The sequence below is a fragment of the Camelus bactrianus genome, chromosome 3 (assembly GCF_048773025.1).
Source record: "Camelus bactrianus isolate YW-2024 breed Bactrian camel chromosome 3, ASM4877302v1, whole genome shotgun sequence".
In the NCBI taxonomy this organism is placed as follows: domain Eukaryota; kingdom Metazoa; phylum Chordata; class Mammalia; order Artiodactyla; family Camelidae; genus Camelus; species Camelus bactrianus.
Window position 1 is genome coordinate 7,108,291 of NC_133541.1, and position 22,865 is coordinate 7,131,155.

Sequence of the window (22,865 nt, forward strand, 5' to 3'; positions counted from 1 at the left end):
TCGAGGCCCTGCGGGCAGGGCTCCTGGTGAGGGCACTCTTCCTGGCTTGAGAGAGAGGGAGGGAGGGAGGGAGACCTTGTGGGTAGGACTTCAAGATAGGAATTCGAGGGGGGCACAGTTCAGTTCACAGCCTTGTCTTTGGTGAAATTTCAGTATTTTAGTTCATTCTGGAATCTTCTGCATTAACGTTGATTTTCTAACCATGCGGTAGGGTACTCTTTCTCATGATTTTGAGCTTTTGGGTGTCCCCTTAAATTCTGCACCTGAGGCGAGTGCCTCACTCTCTTTGCCCTCATCCCAGCCCTGACCCAGAGGCCTCTCCAGCTCATCTCCCCTCCTGTGGGCCACCTGGGGCACCTGACCCAGTCACCCCACCTCCAGACCTTAGCTCCCGACAGCCTTGGTGAGGATCCGCAGAGGCACCAGCACATGAGACCCACCCAGCACTCGGGGTCTGTGGGGGTCCATCCTCCATCATCCCTTCAGTCTACCGTGTCCGCCTGTCTCCCTGATCCTGACTCTGCCTCCACAAGACTCTGGTCTCCTAGATCCTCACCCAGTGTCTCCTGGCCTGTTCTCACCCTTCCCTAATTTTTTGCACAGTTTTTGGATGGATAGCCCTCATCCCTGACCCTCACCAATGCTGATGTCAGACATTCCACTCTTAAAGGTCAGGAAGCACTTCCAAATTCCAAAATCCAAGTCGGATTGCATTCCATCTGTTGCCTCTCATAGAGCCGGTGGCTGCCTCCTCTGGGAAGTCCTCTCCCGCTCAGCTTCCAGGCCCTTCACTTTCATGCATCCCCCTGCAGTCCTCCTCTGCTGACATGTCCCTGTTCTCTTCCCAATCCCTCCTCTCCATCAGGGATCTCAAGTAAGACTTGGTCTACCCACCTGTGTATTCACCCCTGCCCAAACCATCATCCACCTTCCTCGCCATCGGGCCACACTGGGGTCTCACATTTCCAGCTTTCCAGGGACACCCAGCTCTCTGACACCACCCACACCTTCTTGTCCTCTCCACTCCCAGGGCAGGGGCCCCCTGACCCACGTCCTCCCTCTCCCTCCAGTGTCCTCACCAGCCCTCAAACGTGCACTGTGCTTTTGTGCCGAGCAACACCAAGGTCTACTCAGATGGCCTTCAGGCCGGGTGCACCCACCACCTGTATCAGAGCCACCTGTGCTGGTTGCTGGGCGTGGTCTCCAGACACCTAGGAGTGGGGGTGGGAGCTGGAAAGCCCATTTCTGCAGTTTCCCCAGGCGATTCTGATGTGAGGGGGAGACACCCTGTTTTCAGATCTCACCCAGCAGCAGCGCCACGGCTCCCTCTTTCATAGGAGCCTCTCCTGCACCCTGACCAGGGGAGCCTTGCCTCACCCGACTTCCTGTGTCTAGACCCTGTTTCCTTTCCTCCCACGTGCTTTCCTGCTTACCTGTCGATGTGCGTTGCTTATCCAACATCCAGGTTGTAGCAGGTGCCGGGTCTTATGCGGTGTTCCCAGAGTCCCCAGCAGGGGGCTCTGTGCAGAGAGATTGGACGTGCGGTTCCATGAATGATCAAGTGCGTGCCGCCCTACTCCCCGGAACAGCATCTCACATCCCTCACTCCGTTGTACAGACCTGCTCCTCCAGTGCAAACCTTCTCCTTTTTCTCCTGCCGTCTTTGAACACTTACTAAGTGCCTCTGGAGTCTTTACCTTAAACAAGCGTAGGAGATGCCCCACCCCGGCCCTTTCTGCAGAAGGAGAAACTGAGGCACAGCAATGCAGTAGCTTGCCCAAGATTGTAGAGAGAACAGGCCGCTGCAGAGCAGGGCTGCAGACCCGCGCACTGCGGGCGCAGAGTCACCTCTGTCCGTCAGCAGCTCTCGGGCTGCTTCACCCCCTCCTCTTCTTCATCAGCCCCCACCAGGCTGGCGTCTGCACCCACGAGTTTGTATCTACACCACTCACCCACTGCTGCTCCCAGCCCTGCCTTAACACGGCACTCCTTTTACAGGCGCCCTCATCACCCGCACCCACAAAACCTGGCTTCTCAGCTACCCTGGGGCTGCATCCTGACTCCTTCCCCGTCACCAGTGTTAGTAAATGAGTGTTTGCCTTCATGGTAGGGCGGGAAGAGCATGACTTTCAAGTGAGACTGCGCATTCCTTACCATCAGAGCTGAGCTTTCTGCACTTCAGTGCCCTTTATATACAATGGCGATCATACTCATTTCACAAGGCTGTTGGGAAGATGAAATCAGTATGCAGACCGCGCCGTGGCCAGAGCAGGTGACACAGATGCCAATGGAAATAATAATACAGCTGTGGTCTGGACAGTTTCTATACTGACACCACTGCCTCCTCCAGCAGGGGAGATAAAAGGGTTTGGGGGCATAAATGAAACACGATACGTCCTCACATCCATGCAGGGAGTTTTCACTCCATAGGAGCTATTTTTATTTAGACCATTTCTTTAGAATCTTGGTAAGATCATCCTAGAAATATTTTGAAGTGCATTGAAGATCTTCTGCAAGTTTATTATGTTTGATTGGGGGGATAACATGCTTGATAAATATTAATATGGGTATTAGTTATTTTTATGAGAAATGAACATCCCTTTTGCCTTTTGTAGCCTACCTGTTTCTCTAGTTATAAACAAAAAACTTTCTACATATTGTTTATAAACCAAAATTTTCTATTTATTGTTTAGCCAAATATTTAGTTTGGCAACGAGATACGTTCAATTTGCCAAATACATTGGGTTTTCAAGGATTCATGTATTTTTTCTTAAATACAAAAAAGAGGCAAAGTTATCTAGATAAAAGCCTTTAGAAATTCAGCTTTTGTTCGTAGTCACCTCCGCATTTCCTGCTCGCAGGCGGAGCATAAACGCACAGGAGCTTGTAGGCACCTAGTCAGAGCGGGGCTTTAAGTCTGCCTTGTTGCTTCATTTGTGTTGTTTAAGTGAAACAGTACTTTCTCATTTTAAGCTTAAAGGCAACGTGACTAAATGGTTGGTTGTGTTACGTGTAACAACTGATTGTGGTTTTTAAAAGAAGCAGGCATTTGTAAAAAATAAAATGTTCCATCGAGAGGAGACTTGCATTCCAACCCCACTCTCCTAGTCCCGCGAGCTTGCACCAGAGAGGCAGATGTTCCACGATGACCGTCGGTGTCAGCAGAACCGGGGGCTTGCCCACCTTGGTGGCCCTTCATCTTCCCATCAGGACCTCATTCCTTTCCAAGCCCCACAGCAGCCCCCTGCTTGTTCCTGGCAATAGCCTTTAGACTTCAAGCCCTGATAGCAAACTTGTGGTTGCAAGTATGTTTTTCTTGACTTATGTAGACTTTTTTTTTAAAGGACATCTCAATTAAAAAAAATTATCATTGCCTGCTTCTCCTGAAAATTGTTAGGTCCCCTAATGGTCATTCCTGGTGACAACAGTCATCGGCTGGAGCAGAGAAGCAGCTGCTCCATTTGGACTTGGCGCCTTCTCCAGTTTACCACACTCCACACCATTCCCTATTGCCCCGTTTCCTCGGCTGCACTCTGGAGCCTCACCGACTCACCCCCTGAAGGGACTTTGCCCACCCTATCGTAAAGGAAGTCCATCTTTCGTGCCCAAATCAATGAATGGGGTTAACTCTGGTCTTAGCAATTACGTAAATTGGTTTTGATCTTCTAAAAACAAATTTTACTAAGACCTTAAATAAGTCAAAAGCAAAGTACAGAGATGAGAGCTTTCCTTTAAACCCATGCTTGATTGTATTTTTGCTGTGATAAGCCAAACCTCTAGCTTTTATTCAGTTTCAAACAGAGTGATGCCCATGGCCAGCGACACTTTGGAAGGAAATAACTTGTGGTGTCAGAATAATGGGGAACGGAAGAGGCAGAGAAGCAAGAGGTAACAGGGAGCTTTTATTCCTATCCAGGTGTGAGTGCTGGTGCTTATTAAAAATTTGTAAGCATTTGGGTTATTGCTCTTTTTTATTATTTTATTTAAAACTTTATTTTAAATTCTCTATTTGGAAAAGGTTTCAAATGAGTTTCAAAGTTTATTTATTTATTATATGCAAACAAATTTGACAGCAGGCCAGGGGTGTGGGTGGAGGGTGGTTGCTGATTTGCAAGCACAACTTCCCACTCTGTCTCTTTCTTGCTGAGTTCGCCCCGTAGACATACCACTGCGGCTAGCGCTAGCATTGCTCTGTTATTCTGCTCCCTCCATCTGGCAAATCAGATCCCAGGCTCCAAGTGAGCCACTCGTGAGATTCCTGAACTTGCTTGCTCAGTCTGTTAGCCAAACCAAGCTGACCGACAAAGCACTGAGCAATGAACTCTGCTCATCCACATGCACTGGGTCTGGTTTTCAGCTCCCTCTCTGCCTGAATTAAGAGCTGCTTGGCTGTTGGAGATTTTGTTTAGCTAGTAGGTCATCCAGCAGACATTTTCTTTACCCGCTATGGCAAGTGCCAGCTCCTTGTTAGTGACAGCCCCTCTGGAACTGCCCTCCAGAGTTGACAGTCTGGGAAAAGTCATGTATGCAAACAGCAACTCCAACGCTGGGTGAGCATGGATGGTGTCTGGGAATGTTAGAGTGTCTCAGCTGGGCTGCTGTGAAAAAATGCCATAGACTGGGTCACAAATAAGAAACATTTATTTCTCATGGCTCTGAAGGCTGGGGAGGGCCCTCTTCCTGGGTTGCAGATGACCGTCTTCTCTGTGTCCTCATGCAGTGCAGATGGAGGGCAGAGAGGGGAGGCAGCTCTCTCCAGTCTCTTCTTATAAGGGCACTAATCCCATTCATGAGGGCTCCACCCACCTGACCTAATCACCTTCCAAAGGCCCCACCCCCTAATACCATCCCATTGGGAATTAGGCCCCCACATGTGAATTTTGGGGGAACTCAGACATTAGGACACTCCACCAAGTTGACCAGGGAGAAGTCACGAATCATTCTCTGCTCTTCTGCTGCCGGTTTCTTAGTAACTAAAGCGTGTGTTGAAACTCATAACCATAGTTCCCTTTACTGGAAAAAGTAGAAGATAGTTTTGGTCCCTGCTGAGATGAAAAGCAATATTCCAATGCTGCCTATTTTTGCACAAACACCAAAGCTGTCGTGGTGCCTGGGAAGCAGAGAGAAATGCCCTTCTGCTACTAACAGGGAACAAAAACTGAAAGAAGAACCATCACTCTTTGCTGTACAGACCGCAAAGCTAAAGGGTACTTAACACGCCAGACACTTAGGTCGTTGTCAAAGCCATAAGTCTGTGCAGGGTGCTCCGTGTGTGGAGGCAGGGGGTGGGGGGTGGTCCTAAACTGGGGCGTAAAGCAGTTCTTGCTGCCGTTTTCCTCTGTGATGCAAAGTGATGTGCTTCTCTAACCCACCATGAAGGAAACCAAGTAAGTCCTGGGCCCCACGGGTGCAGACTGAACACGTTGTCCACATGAATTCATCTAATCTTAGCCACAACCCTATGAGACTGGTAGTTATTGCTTCAATTCACAGATGAGAAAACTGAGGCCCAGAGCAGTTAAGTGACTCAGCCAAGGCCACACAGCTGATGATTGTAGAACCTGGAGCTGAACCCAACATTGTCTGACTTAAGAGCGCTAGCAATTATTTAGTGAACTTCTTGGTTTTAGCAAGTAGTGATCAGAGAATAACCAATGATCCTAAGAAATTAAAGAAAGGGGTGAATGAGAGAAGCATGGCTGAGGGAGATGGGCTTGGGAGCTGAGGAATCAGGATGGAGGGGGCTGTCTGAATCTCAGGTTTCCAATTTAGGGATTTGAAACTGATGACACCATTAACAAAAGTACAGGAGTCAAGAATAAGAGCTGTTTATGGGAGATTCAAAGATCATATTAGTTTTAGACTTCCAAGTTTGAGTTTTCACTAAGACATCCAAGTAGAATTCCAGTCATCCACATGGGTGGCGGCTAGTTCCAGAGCCATGAATGAGCAATTCTTGGTTATAGTTCTCCATCAACGGAATCTCTCTAAGGCTCATCATCCAACCCATCTGTCTCCATTTGAGTGACAAGACGATCAAGGAAAACTGCTTACCTATTTGTCTACATGTCTGTGCGTATTTTATTTAGATCTCTCCCTGAAGAAGCTTACAAAAATGAGCACAGCGCAAAAATACTTTTAAATTAATAGACTAAAGTGCAAGGAACCTGAAGGATAAGATAGAAACAAAAATGAGGTGATGCCATAAAATGCAAATCAAATAGCAGAGCCCCGACCACAATCTAGCTGTGAACAGGGGAGGAGGCGAGATGGCAGAGGCTAACTGTCTAACATAAGTGTAGCCACCCCAGCTTTCTTTTCACTTCCATTTGCACTGAACACCTTTTTCCATGCCCTCACTTTCAGTCTGAATGTGTCTTTAGATTTGAAGTGAGTCTCTTGTAGGCAGCATATATATGGATTTGTTTTTAATCTTATCAGTTGCTCTGTGTCTTTTGACTGGAGTATTTAGTCCATTTACATTTAAAGTAAGTGAAGACTGAGGACCCTGCAGTCAGACTGCCTGGCAGCAAAGCCTGGTTGCACCACTTACACAAGGTATTACCCTCTGTGTGTTTCCCACTCCCATCTGCGTAATGAGGATAAAGACACACATGCCTTCATGGGCGTCACTGTGAGGATTAAGTACATGCATACACGCACTGTTCCTATTAATTGTTCTGAAATTTCCAGCAGCCAACACAAGTGCAATGTTTTTGTGTTCGTAAGGTGCGATCAGATCACTCATTCCTTAGTATGTTTGGAAACCAGGTGAAGCCAAGTTGAAGTCAGATGCTCCACTGGGCACCTGACCCATGCTCTAGCAAATAGGCCCTCGAGACCATAGGGACGGGTCTGTAGTGAGCAGTGTGCTGGGTGACTTCCTCACGGAAGATGGTTTAGCACATTGAATGGGGAGGGATATTTGCTGGAATGTCCCGTAATGCATATTTTAGTCAAATACATTCTCTGGTAGAGTGAGATCAGGTGGAGAACACTGTGTCCAGCTTATTCCAAGTTGACTGTAGAGCAATCCATGGATGACCCAGGAATCAGGCCATTTTTCATAAACATTACTTCATGCCTCTGAGTTTTGGTAAACACCGGGAAGCTGTGCATTCCAGTCCTGTTCTCCAAAAGGTGCCTGAAACGCGGGTGTTCTGAGCGCCGAGGGGAGAGCTGACCTTCATGGTGACAGTCAGCTCACCGGATCGGGCTGACTTCCTTCGGAGGGCTGTGAGGTCCGAGCCATTCTCCCGGGAGCCCCAGGCAGAAGAACCGAGTGCTCCGTAGACAGCGGTTCTAAACCTTCAGAATCAGACAAACACCAACATAGTAGGTCCTCCGTGAATGTTTGCTGGATGGAGTGGGGGCAGAGAGGGAGGAGAGGAGAGGCCAGGAGAGGGGCCTGTGGGCATTTCCCCTCAGTTGTTACCAGTCACTTGGGTTATAAAATAACCTCAGTAAACATGCATTGACTTTAAAAAGCTGTGTTCCTTGCATGTTGAGCTTCCAAAACAAACAGCTTGTAAAATGTGTTCCAGGAAACTGAATTAGTGGTCTCACTGTGTAGCTGGAAGTCAGTTAAATATTTGGAAACGGGAGAAATTATTTGGATCACGGGAGAAAAAGCTGATTCTGATACTGTCACCAAACATCTCTCAAAAGCTCAGTTATGAAGCCTTTTTGAGCTGAATTTGAACTGGGCTCTTCTGGAGACTGAGCAAGACTGTCCCTAGGTTTCCTAAGCCCAAGTGAGTCACTGACGCTGGATTTAAACCCCGTTCCCAGAGCTCAGCCTCTCACGTACCACTGAGGTCACGTGACACCTGCCAGTTAAGCCTGCCGCGTGGGAACAGGTTGGGCAGCCGTTTATCAGGGAGTGAAGTTTGCTCACTGCACCTTGGTTCCATATAAAAAGCAAACCGTTTCTCCCGCGGCCCATCTGCCCTCCTCGCCGGGACAGTTGTCATTCTTACCGCCTGTTGATTTAACAGTTCGTGCTTCCCATTAAGGTGCGATGTATTCTAACAAGCTGCATAAACCTCCAAACGTGTCTCTCCCCTAAGCCGTGAGGTGGGAAATATTAGCAAGCTCTGATGGAAAGCATAACTCTTCTAAGAAGTGACTCCTTGCCCGCCCACCGAAGGCGGCCGACCGTCTGCTTCGCACTTAGAATTGTCTAAATGCTGTGGTTCTTCTCCCATGACATTTAAGTTGTGGGTTTACGGCGACAGCAGTATTTGGTTTGTCTTTTTTCTAGAATGACGTGTTTCACCTGAGGGTAGGAGGGGCTCTCTGAGTTTCTCTTCCCGTTCATACGTACACTGTTCAGTGCAGTGGTGCTCGGCTGGGAGCGGCTTTGTCCCCCAGGGGACATAGGGCCGTGTCCGGAGACAGTTCGGTTGTCGCACTGGAAGGGGAGGTGCTACTCGGCACCAGTGGGTGGCGGCCAGGGATGCTGCCCCACATCCTGTGGTGCACAGGACCCCCCCAGAGGAATAGCCCCCCAAACGTCTGCAGTGCCCAGGCTGAGAGACCTTGCCTTAGCGCTGCCGCTCCTCTCGGGCGTCATTGAAATGTTGTGTGGGTCCATGGGATAACCCTCCTGTGGCGGCCCTCATTCTCTCAGCAGTCACCTTGGTTTCTCCATCTCCTGTCATCCTTCTCACTCTGCTCCTGAAGCCCTCACAGTTGGTGTTTCTCTTCACCCTCCACAGAGAAGGCCCCCGCCCCCGCCCGCGCCCGCGCCCGCGGTCACCAGGCGCCGCCTCTTCAGCGTCCCCGAGAGCTTTCTCCAGCTCTGATTCAGCAACCCCGGGGCCCGATGAGCGTAGACACTTGGCCCAGAAGCCACGGCGCGAGACGCACAGCGTGTGTTCTATCCTCTCAAGTCCGCCCAGTGTCCTTTGCTGACACCCCGACCCCGCCCTGTGGAGAGCCTCCCCCAGGCCACCCCTCTCACACTCTGTTCCCTTTTCCTCCCTCGGGGCCCCCACCCACTGCAGTGGAATGGCTCCTCCGGGGCACCTGCTCCCCACGTGCGCCTCGCTCGGCTTTGACCTCCCCCCACAGCTGACGGTGCCCTCCCTGTTCCTCCTTCAGGACATGTAAATTCATACATTTTATAGATTATGCACACATACTGAGAAATAATCTATTTTTTAAAATACAACTAAAACTAGAAATCTCAAAAGGATGAACTTCAGACTAAGTACAGAAATCACAGGTGTGCCAAATGAGTGGTAAATGCGAGTCAGCAACAGGAGTAATAAATACAAATTAACAGTAAACAGAAATAGAAATTTTGGGCTTATCTTCGTTGGAAACCGTGGGCTTTCCTTCTCCTTCAGCTCTGTGTGTGTGATAACGCTCTGTTCCTCAAGGGGCGATACGCCACCCAGGAGCCAGTAAAGGCAGGGAATTGCCCCCGTGTTCATTTGCTCAGGCGCCCTAACAAAGTAACACAGGGTGAGCGGCTTAAATGACACACATTTATCTTCTCCCAGCTCTGGGGACCGGAGGTCGGAGATCGGCGTGTGGGCAGAGCTGGTTTCTTCTGAGGCGTCTCTCCTGAGCCTGGAGATGGCCACCTTCTCCCGTGTCTTCACACGGTCCCCTCTGCATGTGTCTCTGTCCTAATGTCCTCTTCTTCTAAGGACACCAGTCACCCAGGATTCGTCGGACTGATGATCTAATTTAATCTTAATTCCCTCTTCAAAGACCCTGTCTTCAAGTACAGTCATATTCTGAGGTCCTGGGGGTGAGGGCTTCAATATATGAATTTGGGAGGGGGCACAATTCAGCCACATCCCCTCCCCAAAGAAGCCAGAGGAAGGACTGGTGTTCCCAGAGCCAGGGAGCGCTGTCGCGGGTGAGGAGTGAGTCCCGGCCCTCTCTCCCCTCAGCCCTCACACTGGTCAGTCCAACAGGAACCCAGAGGGCCGCCTCCCCAAGGCGGGGCCCAGCGCAGTGGGCGCAGGGCAGGCAGCCAGCCCCTCCTGAGGGTGTCAACGGTGTAGGCCCTACTCGGCGTCTTCACGCTCCACGTCTCCCCAGGGCCAGCGAGATGCATCCAGGCTCCAGGCCGCCTGGAGGCTTCATTCTCACACAGCCTCTGACGGGAGCCTGTCTGGGACGGGAGGGGGCGCCCCCCGGCCTGCTGAGTCCTAACCCCGTGGGCTGTCTGCTTTCTTGCAGGAGCCAGAGAGGCAGTACGTGCACATCGGCACCATGGTGGAGTTCGCCTTTGCCCTGGTGGCCAAACTGGACGCCATCAACAAGCACTCCTTCAACGACTTCAAGTTGCGAGTGGGTATGTCTTGCGGGTCTGGGGGCCACTGTCGGGAAGGAACAAATTCACAGGAACGCTGATGATCCTTGCGGTGTGGGAGCTGCACAGGCACAGATGTGTCATTACAGTGGCAGGACTGGAGGGCAGTGCAAGGGCCCAGGGCAGCTAGGAGCCCCAGAGGCACTTCTGTGCAAATTAGAAAAGAAGTACCCCCTTTGGTTGCATCAGGCCGTGAGCATTTGGTTTCACAAGTGGCCCATGAGCTGGGTTTCAGTCCCTCCAACCAGGGTCCCTTCTGCAAGTCATGGGGGCCACAGCCTTCAGCCATCCCCAGGGGCTGAGGAAGCCACTGACTGTAAACTGCTCCACCGTTTATGAAACTAGAACCTGCTATGAGCTGCAGGATGCATCCAGACTTCAGAGATGTCAAAATGCAAAGAAGAAAGGAGGGAGGGAAAGAAAAGAGAAGGAAGGAAGGAAGGGGAGAGAAGAAGGAAGGAAGGAAGAAGAGAGAGAGAAAGAAAGGAAAGAAAGGAAAGGAAAGAAAGAAAGAAAGAAAGAAAGAAAGAAAGAAAGAAAGAAAGAAAGAAAGAAAGAAAGAAAGAAAGAAAGAAAGAAAGAAAGAAAGAAAGAAAAGGAAAGGAAGGAAGGAAGAAAAGGAAAGGAAGGAAGGAAGAAAGGAAGGAACAGATGCACCTTAGAAACTGTTGGGACAGTCACTCTGGGGTCACAGCCTACAAGAACACCAACTGTGTTCTAAAGTCTTAACATACCTAGAGGTTTTCACATTGAATATTCAAATTTGAGAGAAAAAGCCAACTTTCTTCCAAAAAAAAAAAATTCAAACAGTGGGAGAGTATAGCTCAGTGGTAGAGCACGTGCTTAGCATGCACGAGGTCCTGGGTTCAATCCCCAGTCTTTCCATTTAAATAAATAAATAAATACCTCCCCCCCAAAATTAAATGAATAGAAAATAAATGAAGATGGTTTTTAATTCAAATAAGTTCTTCCTTTACTTTAAGTTGATTCTTGACCATGTTTCATGCCTCGACTTTTACAAATGTCTATCCAAAAACACAGTGTGTTTTAAACCCTCAGGTCTGCTTCTGACATCCCAAATAATGTATTCCAGCTGCTGGCCAGTGACCACAGCCCCTGCTGCCCTAGGCTTTTCCTCTGGCTGCTCAGAGGAAGTGACATTTGCACGGTCACTTACAGGCACTCATGATTTGTAAGAGCTTCTTTGACCATTTTATGCTGTTCTTGGCCACATATTTTGCTCCTTCTGAAAGCAAGTCCACATAAGAGTAGTTCTGTTAACAAATTCGATCTGAATGGCTTTTCACTTCTCTTGCATACAGATCTCAACTTTCAAAAAATCCCAATATGTAGAGCTGTGTTCTTCCTTAGCTGTGCGTATGTTCTGAATTTTTTTTAAAACCCAGAAATAGCTTACATCTCTTGAGCGAGTGGGATTCTCTTCACTGCACGTATGTCCTATTGATTGTCAGCCTCTGAACACACTTTTACTTATGCCTCCTCACCTGTGTGCACAGCGGACCTTTCCCCGGGCTGCACGGCGTACAAAGGTGGGAAGGGCCAGGCGGGCAGGACACCGCCCCGTTAGCCTGCTGTCCCCGTCAGGCACGGAGGTGTCCTTTCCACCCTGGAGCTTCTTATTTTAACAACTTGGAAAATGGGCTCCTTAAACTTTCATAGTACCCTCCTTAAATAAAAAAAAAAAAATCTATTGCATGGCAGAATCACCCCGCTTTTGTCACATATGTGTGGATTAAGATAACATTGGCCTTCATGGCAAGGGAGGGGGAACAGGACAATTCTTTGCTCGTCACATGTGTCTCATCAGAAGCACAGTGTTTGAGGGGAGGGTATAGCTCAAGCAGTAGAGTGCCTGCTTAGCAAGCATGAGGTCCCAAGTTCAGTCCCCAGTACCTCCTCTTAAATAAATAAGTGAATTTTAAAAAACCTAATTACCTTCCCCCACTCCCCCTCAAAAAAGACGCAAAAAAGATATAACAATTTAAAAAAAATTTTTTTAAAAAGGAGTGTAGTGTTCTTGGCCTGGACCATAACAATATTTTCCAAAGTAACATGAGGAATTCAGTGAACTTCCTTCAGTTTTTGTTTGTTTTTTTTTTAACTGGGTGCTAACTTTACACTGATTATTGTGTAACTGTTAATATCTACCACTCACCCCACAAACCAGCTCTGTTAGATTTCTGAGGAATCCTGAGTTCAGGGTCCCCGTGGGCTTTGAGCCTGCCTTTCCCCAAACCCTCAGCCTCTCCCGGGGGCAGCATCCCTGCTCCACCTCCGTGCACAGCGCCATCCAGTGTCAGTCCGTAGTAGGAACTGAGAAGAGTAACAGGGGCCCCTGCAAAACCATGATACAAATAGCTAGAGCCGAATTCACTCCTAATGTCCTTTTCTGCATGTCAAGATGCAGACTCAGTCAGTTAGGGGGAACCACAAATCAAGCACACTCCTGCACTTAAGTAGAGATCACTGCTTGCCAGCAATATCGTCCCAGGCTCTCTCCCCCAGTCCCAAGCCGCTGACCGAGCGGGACTCAGAGCAGCCACCGGGAAAGCCTAGGGCAGCAGGGGCCGCGGTCACTGGCCAGCAGCTGGAATACATTATTCTGGATGTGAGAAGCAGAGATGGCAGATGTATTGAGTGCGCCACAAAAGCAAAGGTGAACCGCTTTCTCCCGCCCTGGGTACCTTCAGGGATTTTGTGGAACAGTGTTGGGACTATGTCTCCTGCCTCCCTTTCCATCACAAAGAGGAAGCTTTGCCTCCTATCTGTAACAGTGGGGAGTGATGCTAACAGATTGTACCCCAGGGCTGCTGGGAGAATTAGAAGTAAAGCCCCTGGAAGAATGCGTGGCAAGTAGACAGGGCAGCACTGGTGCCAACAGGGCCAATTCCAGCGAAATGTTGGAGAGAGTCCAGAAGTCCAGCCGTGGCAGGATGGCCAATAAATGTAGAGAGTGTACTCGGTGTAGCCGTTTACATTAACACCTGGGAGGGGAGGGGAGAGCTCAGTGGTGCTCACGCGCTCAGCATGCAGGAGGTCCTGGGTTCAGTCCCCAGTACCTCCATTAAAAAAATTTAAATAAATACATAAATAAACCTAATTACCTCCCCCCAAAAGATTAAATTAAATTAAAATATGTGCATTTCAATATCAATTAACTGCAATATTGGAAAAGAATACAGTGATCATCTCTTGTCTGAGATTATGTGGCAACATAGAAAAAAATGTATTATAACGTTCATTTTTAAAGTATACCAATTTTATTCTCTTATGGAATAATGATAAATAGTCATAGAAGCATGAATCAAGGTGGAAAAGGGAAAAAAAGACATATTTTCATGTTTTTGAGATGATGATAAAGTTAGAGGAATTATTTTTCCTTGTTTCAGAGTTCCGCGAGCTGAGCTAACGTGTGCTTGGTAATAATGGTTCAGGAATGGTCTCATAAAACTATCCTGTTTGAGATAGTTGCTCAAACTGTTAAATTCATGATCTGCACTTGTCCACCTGGCTCTGCTGTGTCACAGGTATTAACCATGGACCTGTAATAGCTGGTGTCATTGGCGCTCAGAAGCCGCAATATGACATCTGGGGCAACACCGTAAACGTGGCCAGCAGGATGGACAGCACCGGCGTCCTGGACAAAATACAGGTAATTCCGTCCGCTCAGTCATCATCGGCCATGTCTGTGCTCTTGGGAACCAGGAGTAAGTATACAGTGAGGATAACGATTTATTATAACAAAGGAAAGAAAGTAGACCTTGAAATTGACTTTAACGTTGTATTGGGGAAAATATTAATTAGTTTCCGCATTAACTGTTAACAAGAAACATTGTGTAATAGTATGAAGGTTATTGCATTTGTGACAGTAAATGGTCACGTGACTTGCGAGGCAGCCTGCGGGGGGGTGTGGTGCTGAAGCCCTTCTGTCCTCTTCCTTCTCCCAGCCCCAGCCCCTTGGTGTAACCAGAGCCAGGCGTGACCTGCCTTCCTCTCTCCCGGGGTGGGGGCTGGAGCAGGAGGGTGAGTAGAGGGACCAGCCGGGGGAGGGAGAGACAAAATGGAGTGATGTGAATGGTGCAACTAGATCGGACTAGCACAGGGTTTGTATATCCAGAAAGCTCTGGAATCCACCCAAGGGAGAGAAAGCCAAGATCTGACAAATTAAATCAGCAGTGACGGCATACACCTGCTTGGGGGCACGGTGCCAGTCACCTAGGACAAGACCCTCACTCTCCAAATGAGAAGGATGTATTTGTGCGTGTGTGTGTGTGTGTATGTGTGTGTGTGTGTCTGTCTACGCTGAACTTCCTATTTGCCTCGCCTTCAAAAATGACTGGTTCCATATTTCACCCCAGCTATGCTGAATTCTGGAAGATAAATTCCTGCCAAGTGGCAAATTTGTAAGAAAATCACTGGACACAGGTAATAGGCTCTCAGTTTCTTGTCCTCTTCAGAGAACTTGAGTCCCTGTCCTGGGCCTCAGCTTGGCCGGTTGTCCTCAGATAACCTTGCCTCCTGAAATTACGCGGACGCCAGAGCCAACTGTTAGCTTCCGCGGAACCCGTCAGTCTCAGTGCCACCGCGAATGGGCTCTTCGTTAAGCCTCTGCTTAACCCGCTTGCTCTTCACGGGGCTCCGTTCATCCCTCCAAGAGGATTCTCTCTCTGGGGCCTTCTTGCCTTGTTTTAATTCTCTATGGAAGGTGACCAACGTGACTTCCGGGTGTTCGCCTTCCAGCCGGAGTATTAGTCAACAGCTGCTGAAAAGTCAGCAACCGCCCAACAAAGAGAAGGGAGAGAGAGAAGGAGGAGTCACGGGGGGAGGAGGAGAAGTGCCCTGGCTGGGAAGGCACCGCCAAGAAACAGAGAGCTAACGCTGCGCACCCCAGACCAAGCTCTCCGCGGAAACGGGGCTCCTCTGAGGGGGCTTTCTGCACGGACACCCCCAGCCCTCCTGGGACCCAGGGACGCTCCAGCAACCTCGGCCCACCCGGGCCTGACATTTGGTGGGGAGAGTGGCTGCTCCCACTGAGAACACACCCTCCCACCTGCGGGCCAGCCTGGGCCCCCGCCACACACCGGGAGCGTTCAGAAGACGGATGAACGTTCGCACCTGCTTCACAACCTCCAGGCAGTTGTCCAGCACTTGGGATTCGTACCCACAGCGATTGAAGAGAGGCTGGCCGGGGGAGCGCTCCCTCCTGGAGATCGTAAATCTGCGACAGGTCAATGTTGAAGCTGAGCTGGAGCCCAGTGCATCCCTAAGGGGATACTGGGCGTCACATGGCTCCGTGTGATTTAGTGCGGTGGGTGCGGCCACCGGACCGTCTCGGTGCGCTCCGAGCCCCCGGTGGACAGACAGCTTTTTACTGGTCCAGGGCAAGGGGTGCCGCAGGCCTGTGCTCACTCAGCTCAGAGCCAGAGGGCCTGCATCCCGGTCGGTTTTTTCCCTCCTGAGGGTGTAGCTCCCTCTCGCTCCAGTAGCCTCTCATGTCTATTTATGTGCAAAAAAAAGGGGGTGAGATGCCAGGAGAAATAAAAAACGATGCTGAGGATATTAAAAGTGTCTCCTGAGCCTGTGGAACAGGGTCTTTTTATTAGAGAACGTTACACTCCCACCAGGCTTTCTGTGCCCAAAATACAGCCTAGAAAGCCCCTCGCCACCCTGCCAGGCCCCCCCGGACTTGGAGGAATGATCACTGGTGATTAGCGGGGAGGTGGCTCCCGCCTCCCCGCGTCACGGTAACTCTGTGGTCAGAGCTACCAGTTCCAATGGCTCCAAAATGCCAAGGGCCGTGCTCCGCACCCACCTCACTGCAGAATTAACCTCCAGACACTGTGAGTGCTCCGCCTGGAAGGCCGGGAGGCAACTGCCTGTAGACGTCTCTAGCTCTGATTGCCGCCTAAGAGCTCTAACCTCGAGAACATGTTTGTCTTCCAAGTTTCTTGACTCTCCATGTTTTTTCAGCTCTTACCTAAGGTTCCCGAGCCACCTGTCCTCCCCCGGGACCTGCGCCCAGCCAGGGAAGGGCAGGACGTGAGCACCTGGCATCTGTGTCCCCCGTTTCCTTCCTGCTCAGAAAGACCCACGCTTGGGCCCCCTTGCTAGGGGCTAGCCGCTGGGTCACACTGCGGAAGACGTAGATTTTTCTAGCTCTTTCCCCGAGCCTGCCCTTGAGATCCTCACAGCGCACACTTCAGCCTTCCTTCCGGGGGCCCCGGGATGCTGTCCTGGGTTCTGGTAAGCCCAGCCCTGCTCTGACTTGGATGTGCTTGGGCCTCTGCCCCGTGACAGTGTCTGTCCTCCGGGCCTCTCTCAGCCTCCGAGGGGCTGGCTCACCACTGCTGCCGCTATCCCACCACTGCCTGGCCCCCGAGAGTGTCCACACCAAAACCAAAATCGTGGCGTAGCCTGCCCAGCGCATGTGTGTCACCTGCGTGTCCAAGGTGGCCGGGCCCCACGGGTGCCATGTCTGTTTCCTCTGATGAAGTGGGAGGAAGTCTCTCCCCTCTCTACTTTTTCACATGCTTCCAAAGCAGCATTACCAGGATTTCTGGGAAACAGCTCCGTCCTTCTCTGCTCAAGACCCAGACACCTCCTGGAAGGCCTGGAAAGGAACCACGTTCCCACAGGTGGACCCTCTCCTCCGAAGCTGAGGTCTTATTTGTAGCCGAGTCTGTACACCGCGTGTGTTCTCTGCTTAGATGATGTCTTTTTTGGGAGGCTCCTGTGACACGCAGACAGACAGACCCCAGGCAGGCCTGCTCTTGGTCCCCAGATGTGGTCTCCCAAGGAGAACACAGCGCATGCCCAAGCTGAAGGCAGTGAAAGGGTGGGGACCACCCATCCCCCCACCCCCGGGAGAGGAGCCGCCCCCCAGCAAGGCTCACTGCCCACCGACCCAGCGGGACCGGGACGTCACGCAGCAGCGCGGTCCTTGCCTCGTGGCGCAGGGGCAGGGGATCAGGAGTCTCGTCACGCTGACAGGCTGCACGGGAGGGACTCTGCTTTCGGCGTCCCAGCATCCTGAGTCAGTCCAGTGAGATGAGGGAACTTTCCAGACCTGACACAGCATCCCGCCCACACTAAGGCTGATGCAAAGTCCCAGCATTCTTCCAGTTTTAGCTCATTTCATTCAAGTACGTTAAGCCCGAAACACGTGGCCGTGTGCAGAGTTGATGGTGCTATCTCTCGTGTGTTTCATCTGTATTAAAATCCATTATGAATATTTATTATTTCACGAAATGATGTTCATAACAATTTGTGAGCATCATCCAAAACCCCACCGCTTTAACATAGCTTGATTTACTCTTTTTATTCCAGGTCTCTTATGTGTAAGTGCATCATCTTCACGTGGTTAAAATCATAGCTTGGTGGACCCTGGCTTAGTTCTTTTGGGGGGTGAAATAATTCGATACAATTTCAGCATCAGATCCGGGACATTGATCATGATAGCATCGTAGTTCACTTGGCCTGGAGATGACTGGGGGGTTGGCTGCGCCCAGCCTTTCTCTTTCACAGCACTGAGTTAAACATCGCCTCAGAAAGCTTTCCTTCTCCTCGACTGTTACCTCTTCTCCTAATTTCTCAGGAGTAGAATGAACGGGTCAAAGAACGTGAACACTTCGGGGCTCCTTGTCCTTGTGGTCAGACTACCTTGGGAAGGGTCGTGACCACACCGGCACTGAGCACGTCTTCGTTTGTCCCTGCGCCTCTAGGTCACCGAGGAGACCAGCCTCGTCCTGCAGACCCTGGGGTACACGTGCACGTGCCGAGGAATCATCAACGTGAAAGGAAAGGGGGAGCTGAAGACGTACTTTGTGAACACAGAGATGTCAAGGTCCCTTTCCCAGAGCAACCTGGCATCCTGAAGCGTCGCCTTCACTTCGGCAAGAAGACTGTATTTTCAGGAAGCTACAATGCACTTTCTGACTGCGAGTCTGTCCCTCGTTTGTGATGTGCGTGCTCTGTTCTGTCCTCTGGAGCCTTTGCAGACTGCTCCCTGTCACCCGGTGGCGTACCGTTCGGTGTCTGATGTGTGCCAAGGTCTCTCTGCCACTTGCACTGTGCTTATTCCTAAGCAAGAGGGAAAGGAGTGTGCTTTCGGGGAGAAAAGCATTCAGAGAACTGAGACGAGAGGTGAAGCAAACACAAATTCTTAAGGCAATAAAACTAGGGGGTGTATATTATCTTCCGGTGCATGTTCTTTTCTGGAAAATACGGTAGCTCGCCAACTGCATCTGCTAGTCTGATACTGAAACACACAGTATTTGTGAATAAGTTGATTCTGTCGCCCCACCTGGAATCCGTGTTCAGCCACGTGTCTCACTGCAGGGGCTGTCCACGGGCCCCGCTGGGATCCATGGCCCCGTCTCCTTGCCCTGTCCTGTCTCCTGCCAACAGCACGTCGCCATCCATCACCAGAATTAGTTCTTACAACCTAGGACTAGTTTTGTACCAAACGTGTCTGATGTTTTGATGCCATTGTCTTTTGTAAGGTTAATTCATTAAAAGTTTTATGTACTTTGCTGGATAGTCTGTATCTCCCCCCACCCCCGCCCCGTTCTGCTTTCTCCTGCAGTTTGCTCCAGAATTGAGTCGGTTTTCTGTTTACTCTTCTGTGTGGCCATTTCTCGCAGAAGGACCCCTCCAGAAGCAAAGACTGAGAAATCCTTGAGTAATTCAGATCAGGACGAAGTTTGTGATGCCGGTAACTGATCAGGCAGCTCCCTGGAAAGAAAGACGGCGTGTTTCAACGTGTCACGTGGTCTGTTTTCATTTCGGCGTCTCTAGGGAACATTTTCAGGGGAGAATATATTAATATAAAGAGATTCTCCACTAGCAACAGCACTCTCTCTGCCCACGTAGTCTGGTCTGTTGCGGTGATTAGATTCTTGTCTCATCGCAGAAAGAATTCAGAGGTGAAACACGGAGGTTAAGAAAGTAAAGTGAGGATTTATTAAGGGATGGACAGTACACTCTCAAGGCCCGAGCGGGCAGGCGCAGGTGAGCAGCTGCGCTGGGTTTCTTTGGCAAGTTGGTTACATAGGGTGTGAAAATGAATGGGTGGAATATTCACTGGGGAAGGGAGGGGATTGGGGTCGTCTTCCATGATTTTCATCCCAACTCCAGCTTCCCCAGGGAAGGAGAGAGTTTTGTCCTTAGTCTGGATGGGAAGCGTCCTGGCGTCGGTGCACGATGGGTGCTTCTGACCTGCAAGGCTAAGCTTACTGAAGTGAGGGCACAACGAGCAAGAGGTCACATTCAGACACCAGAGATCCCTGCCCTTTCCCACCTTCGTCTGCCTCCAGGGCACTTGTCACCCCAAAATGTGTGATTTCTTATCAGCCCAGAGGTTCCTGCTTTGCTCTGTCTGCCCAGGGACCCCTGTTGTATACATGACGGATGGTTTCCTACATCTGGCCCGTGCCCCCCTTTCTCTGCTCACGCCTAGCTCTCTGCCTGCTCTAACAGGTCTACTGTATACTTCGGTAGAGCTGGGGAACCAGGGGTAATTTGGAACTGAGTGTACATCAGCCACCACGATAGGGTGAACTAATGAGAGAAGCTGCCAAAGGCCCACGAGCGGCCTGCTGTGTCTGAGGATAGGAAGGCACAGAGCCAGTCTGTGCATTTTTGAAAAGAGAAAACCTGGAAAATGGTGTTCTTATAAATCCAGCACTGCAGGTTTGGTTTCTTTCTTCACATAAAGAAATCATACTTTGCTGAAGACTGTAAACTAGAGCAGTCATGCATAAGCAGATGTTGAGAAGCAAGACTGCAAATGCCAGCCTGGTTGGGCAAACCGTTGCACAGGGCAGGCGTCCGTGAGTGGCAGAGGAGCCCACTGACCCCTTAGGGAGCAGCTGCAAACTTGAACTTGAGGTGGGATTCCTGACTCCGGTGTTTTACCAGCTGTGAGACTTTGAGCACATTTTTCAGTTTCTCTTAGGAGTATTTTCCTCATGGGTAGCTCACGGCATCAGGTCTGATTAAAAGAGCTGATGACTGTGAGACAGCCTGGCAGGTCCCCAGGGCTAGCTCCTGCCAGCGCATCGCGGGACCAACCCGGCCACCCCGCCAGCACTTTGGCTCATGCTCGGTCCGAAGTGCTTTATCCAAACTAACAATCAGCCTTCATTACCAAAGTGAGAATCCAGCGTGGCTTGTCCAATTCTCTGCCTCAGTTAGGAATTTCTGGATCTTATAATTGCAACTCAGCATTGGCTTTAACACATCTTAATTCTCTAAAAAGGTGACTGAGAGAAGAAAAACAGTGTAAGGATATTTCTTTTCACTGGAACCAAAATCTGGACTAGGATACCCTGAGTTTCAGTGACTTCAGTCTGCGCCATGTGGTTCTTCCTTCTTAGAGCCTACAGCACCCACCCCAGGGCTCTTTATCGGCACCTGCCCTTACAGGTAGACACCCGCAGATGGGTGATTCGCCAAGCGAATAATTCAGAGTCCACCTCGCAAAGGTCTGTGCGTACCCAGGTCTCTCAAAGTGAGGACCCTGACTGGCAGCAGCAGCATCACCAGGAAGCTTGTTAGAAATGAGCACTTTCAGGTGTGGTCAAACCCAGACCTGCCAAGTTGGGAATCCTGGTGGGGGCAGGGGCCCAGCACGCTGGCTGTGCTTTACAGCACGAGTTCCTCAGGTGCTTGTAATTGCAGATCGAGCCTGAGACCCCCTGCATTTTGCAAAAAAAGAAACAGGTGCAGGGAAGTCCAGGTTTCCCAGTTGATCAGTGACCGAGATGAGACTAGAGAACTGCCTGTTCCCTGAAATCTGGAAGTGTGACTCCTGGTTAAGGCTTCCCAAGTTTTGGCAAATACAGACATTCCTATAAGCAAGTCATGCAAATGTGAGGACTCGCCTATCCCGTCCATCAGCCCACTGTGCCGGGATGACACTGATAACAGGTAAGGATCTCTCCTCAAAACCTTCCTGAACCTCTGAGTCTTGCAGGAAGCATCCCCTCATAAAAAACGCGGCGAGTCCACTTCCTTTAACACTGCAGTTTAGAAAAGTCTGGGTTGTCAGGAACCTTCCGTGTTGTTCTTTTTCCCAGTTTAGTGAGCCTTCCCAAAGGCAACACTCTGCTTACAAAACAAAAAACAAAAAAAAACCACTGGCTGGTGGTGGAAATGTGAGAAATTAATGTGATAAATTAAAACAAATTATTTTAATATGTTTCTCTTTGATATGATGCCTAACAGGCATTCAGCAATTTGGCTTTAACTCTCTTTAACATCTCATTTTCCCTTGCTGCCTAACAACTGTGAGAGCTTTGGAAACCTTGCCCAATTCAAGCCCTGCTTTTTAAAAGTAGTAGACGGTTAAGGGAGAAGGATCGGACTTAAAGTAACTGAAAATAAGTTAGTCTGACATCAGTTTATTGCAGCTACTTTCACATGAAGGCGTTTCTTAAAGATGCTTTGTCTTTCTTGGTAATCTAGAGCGAAGAAAGCAGTTTATAAAAATTTGCATAACCCAAACTTTATATATTTTCTATGATGTTATTATAGATATGGTTTAATGCACCTGAAGGCATTCCAAATAAACTGTTATTTGTTTGAAAAAAAATAAAACAAGATATCTACAGTGAAAAAAAATTTTTTTAAGTATAAAAAAACATTTAGGAGTCACTCAGCCTTGAAAGTGCCAGGAACTCGGTGTCCTAAGTGCTTGGCGAATCAAAACAATAAAACGACCAATGGAGGAATCTGCATTGAAATTAATTAGGTCACCTGCTCATTAACCTCTGAGCTATGGGAAATTTAATCATGACAGATGAGGGATAATTGCTTCCTAGAGATCCATTCATTAAAAAATATAACCAATATCTTAATACTTGAAAAAGTTTCAGATCATCTGAAAAGTAAACATTTCCAACTTTGGTTGAAAGCAGCAGCTGCTTCCTAAAAGAAAACTGTTCAAAGTAATGGTCACAACCCCTACTGTGCCTGCTCCGACCACACCCCAGGGGCGCCCTGATTCCCACACGGACTCTTGAAGGTTTGGAACGCCCGTGTTAAGTAAGACGAGGAAATGTGGGCTCAAGCTGGTGAAACCGTCTCCCTCCACCACGCGGCTAGAAAATGCAGGAGCCAGACTGTGACCCAAGTGTGTTCAGCACCAAAGCCTACTCTCTTCCCATGACTGCTTCTCCACTGACAGAAGTGACAGTGGCATTGCTGGCCACCGAGGCCACCCGTCCTTCTAGGGCTCTTGTCCTCAGTTGTGCAGAACTGTTACCCGTGGCTCAGACCCCCGGCAGGGGAGGAAGGGTGAGGGGTGTTGTGGTGTCTAGAGCTCTGCTTTGCCAAAGGCACTTCCGTCATCTCTCCTCTTGAGTATTGTCTGTGTGATCAGACGGTGCCTGATGTACCTAGGGGTACATAACCCTTAAGGGAAAACTGCACACCTTTCCCATGAGAGCCTCTGCCAAGAAGACGCACGAACAAAGTGGAGAGGAGTGAACAAAAATCACCCCAACCACTG

General features: G+C 49.6%; 1 protein-coding gene across 1 annotated transcript in view; it reads left to right on the forward strand.

Moving 5' to 3' along the window:
- Positions 1-18,885, forward strand: part of ADCY2 (adenylate cyclase 2) — a 378,985-nt gene extending 360,100 nt beyond the window's left edge. Inside the window, exons 23-25 of the mRNA XM_074356066.1 lie at positions 10,201-10,315; positions 13,882-14,006; positions 18,076-18,885. Coding sequence (XP_074212167.1) covers positions 10,201-10,315; positions 13,882-14,006; positions 18,076-18,228 — 393 coding nt within the window. The 3' untranslated portion in view covers positions 18,229-18,885. The remainder of the gene's footprint in view (positions 1-10,200; positions 10,316-13,881; positions 14,007-18,075) is intronic.
- The last annotated feature ends 3,980 nt before the right edge of the window (positions 18,886-22,865 follow it).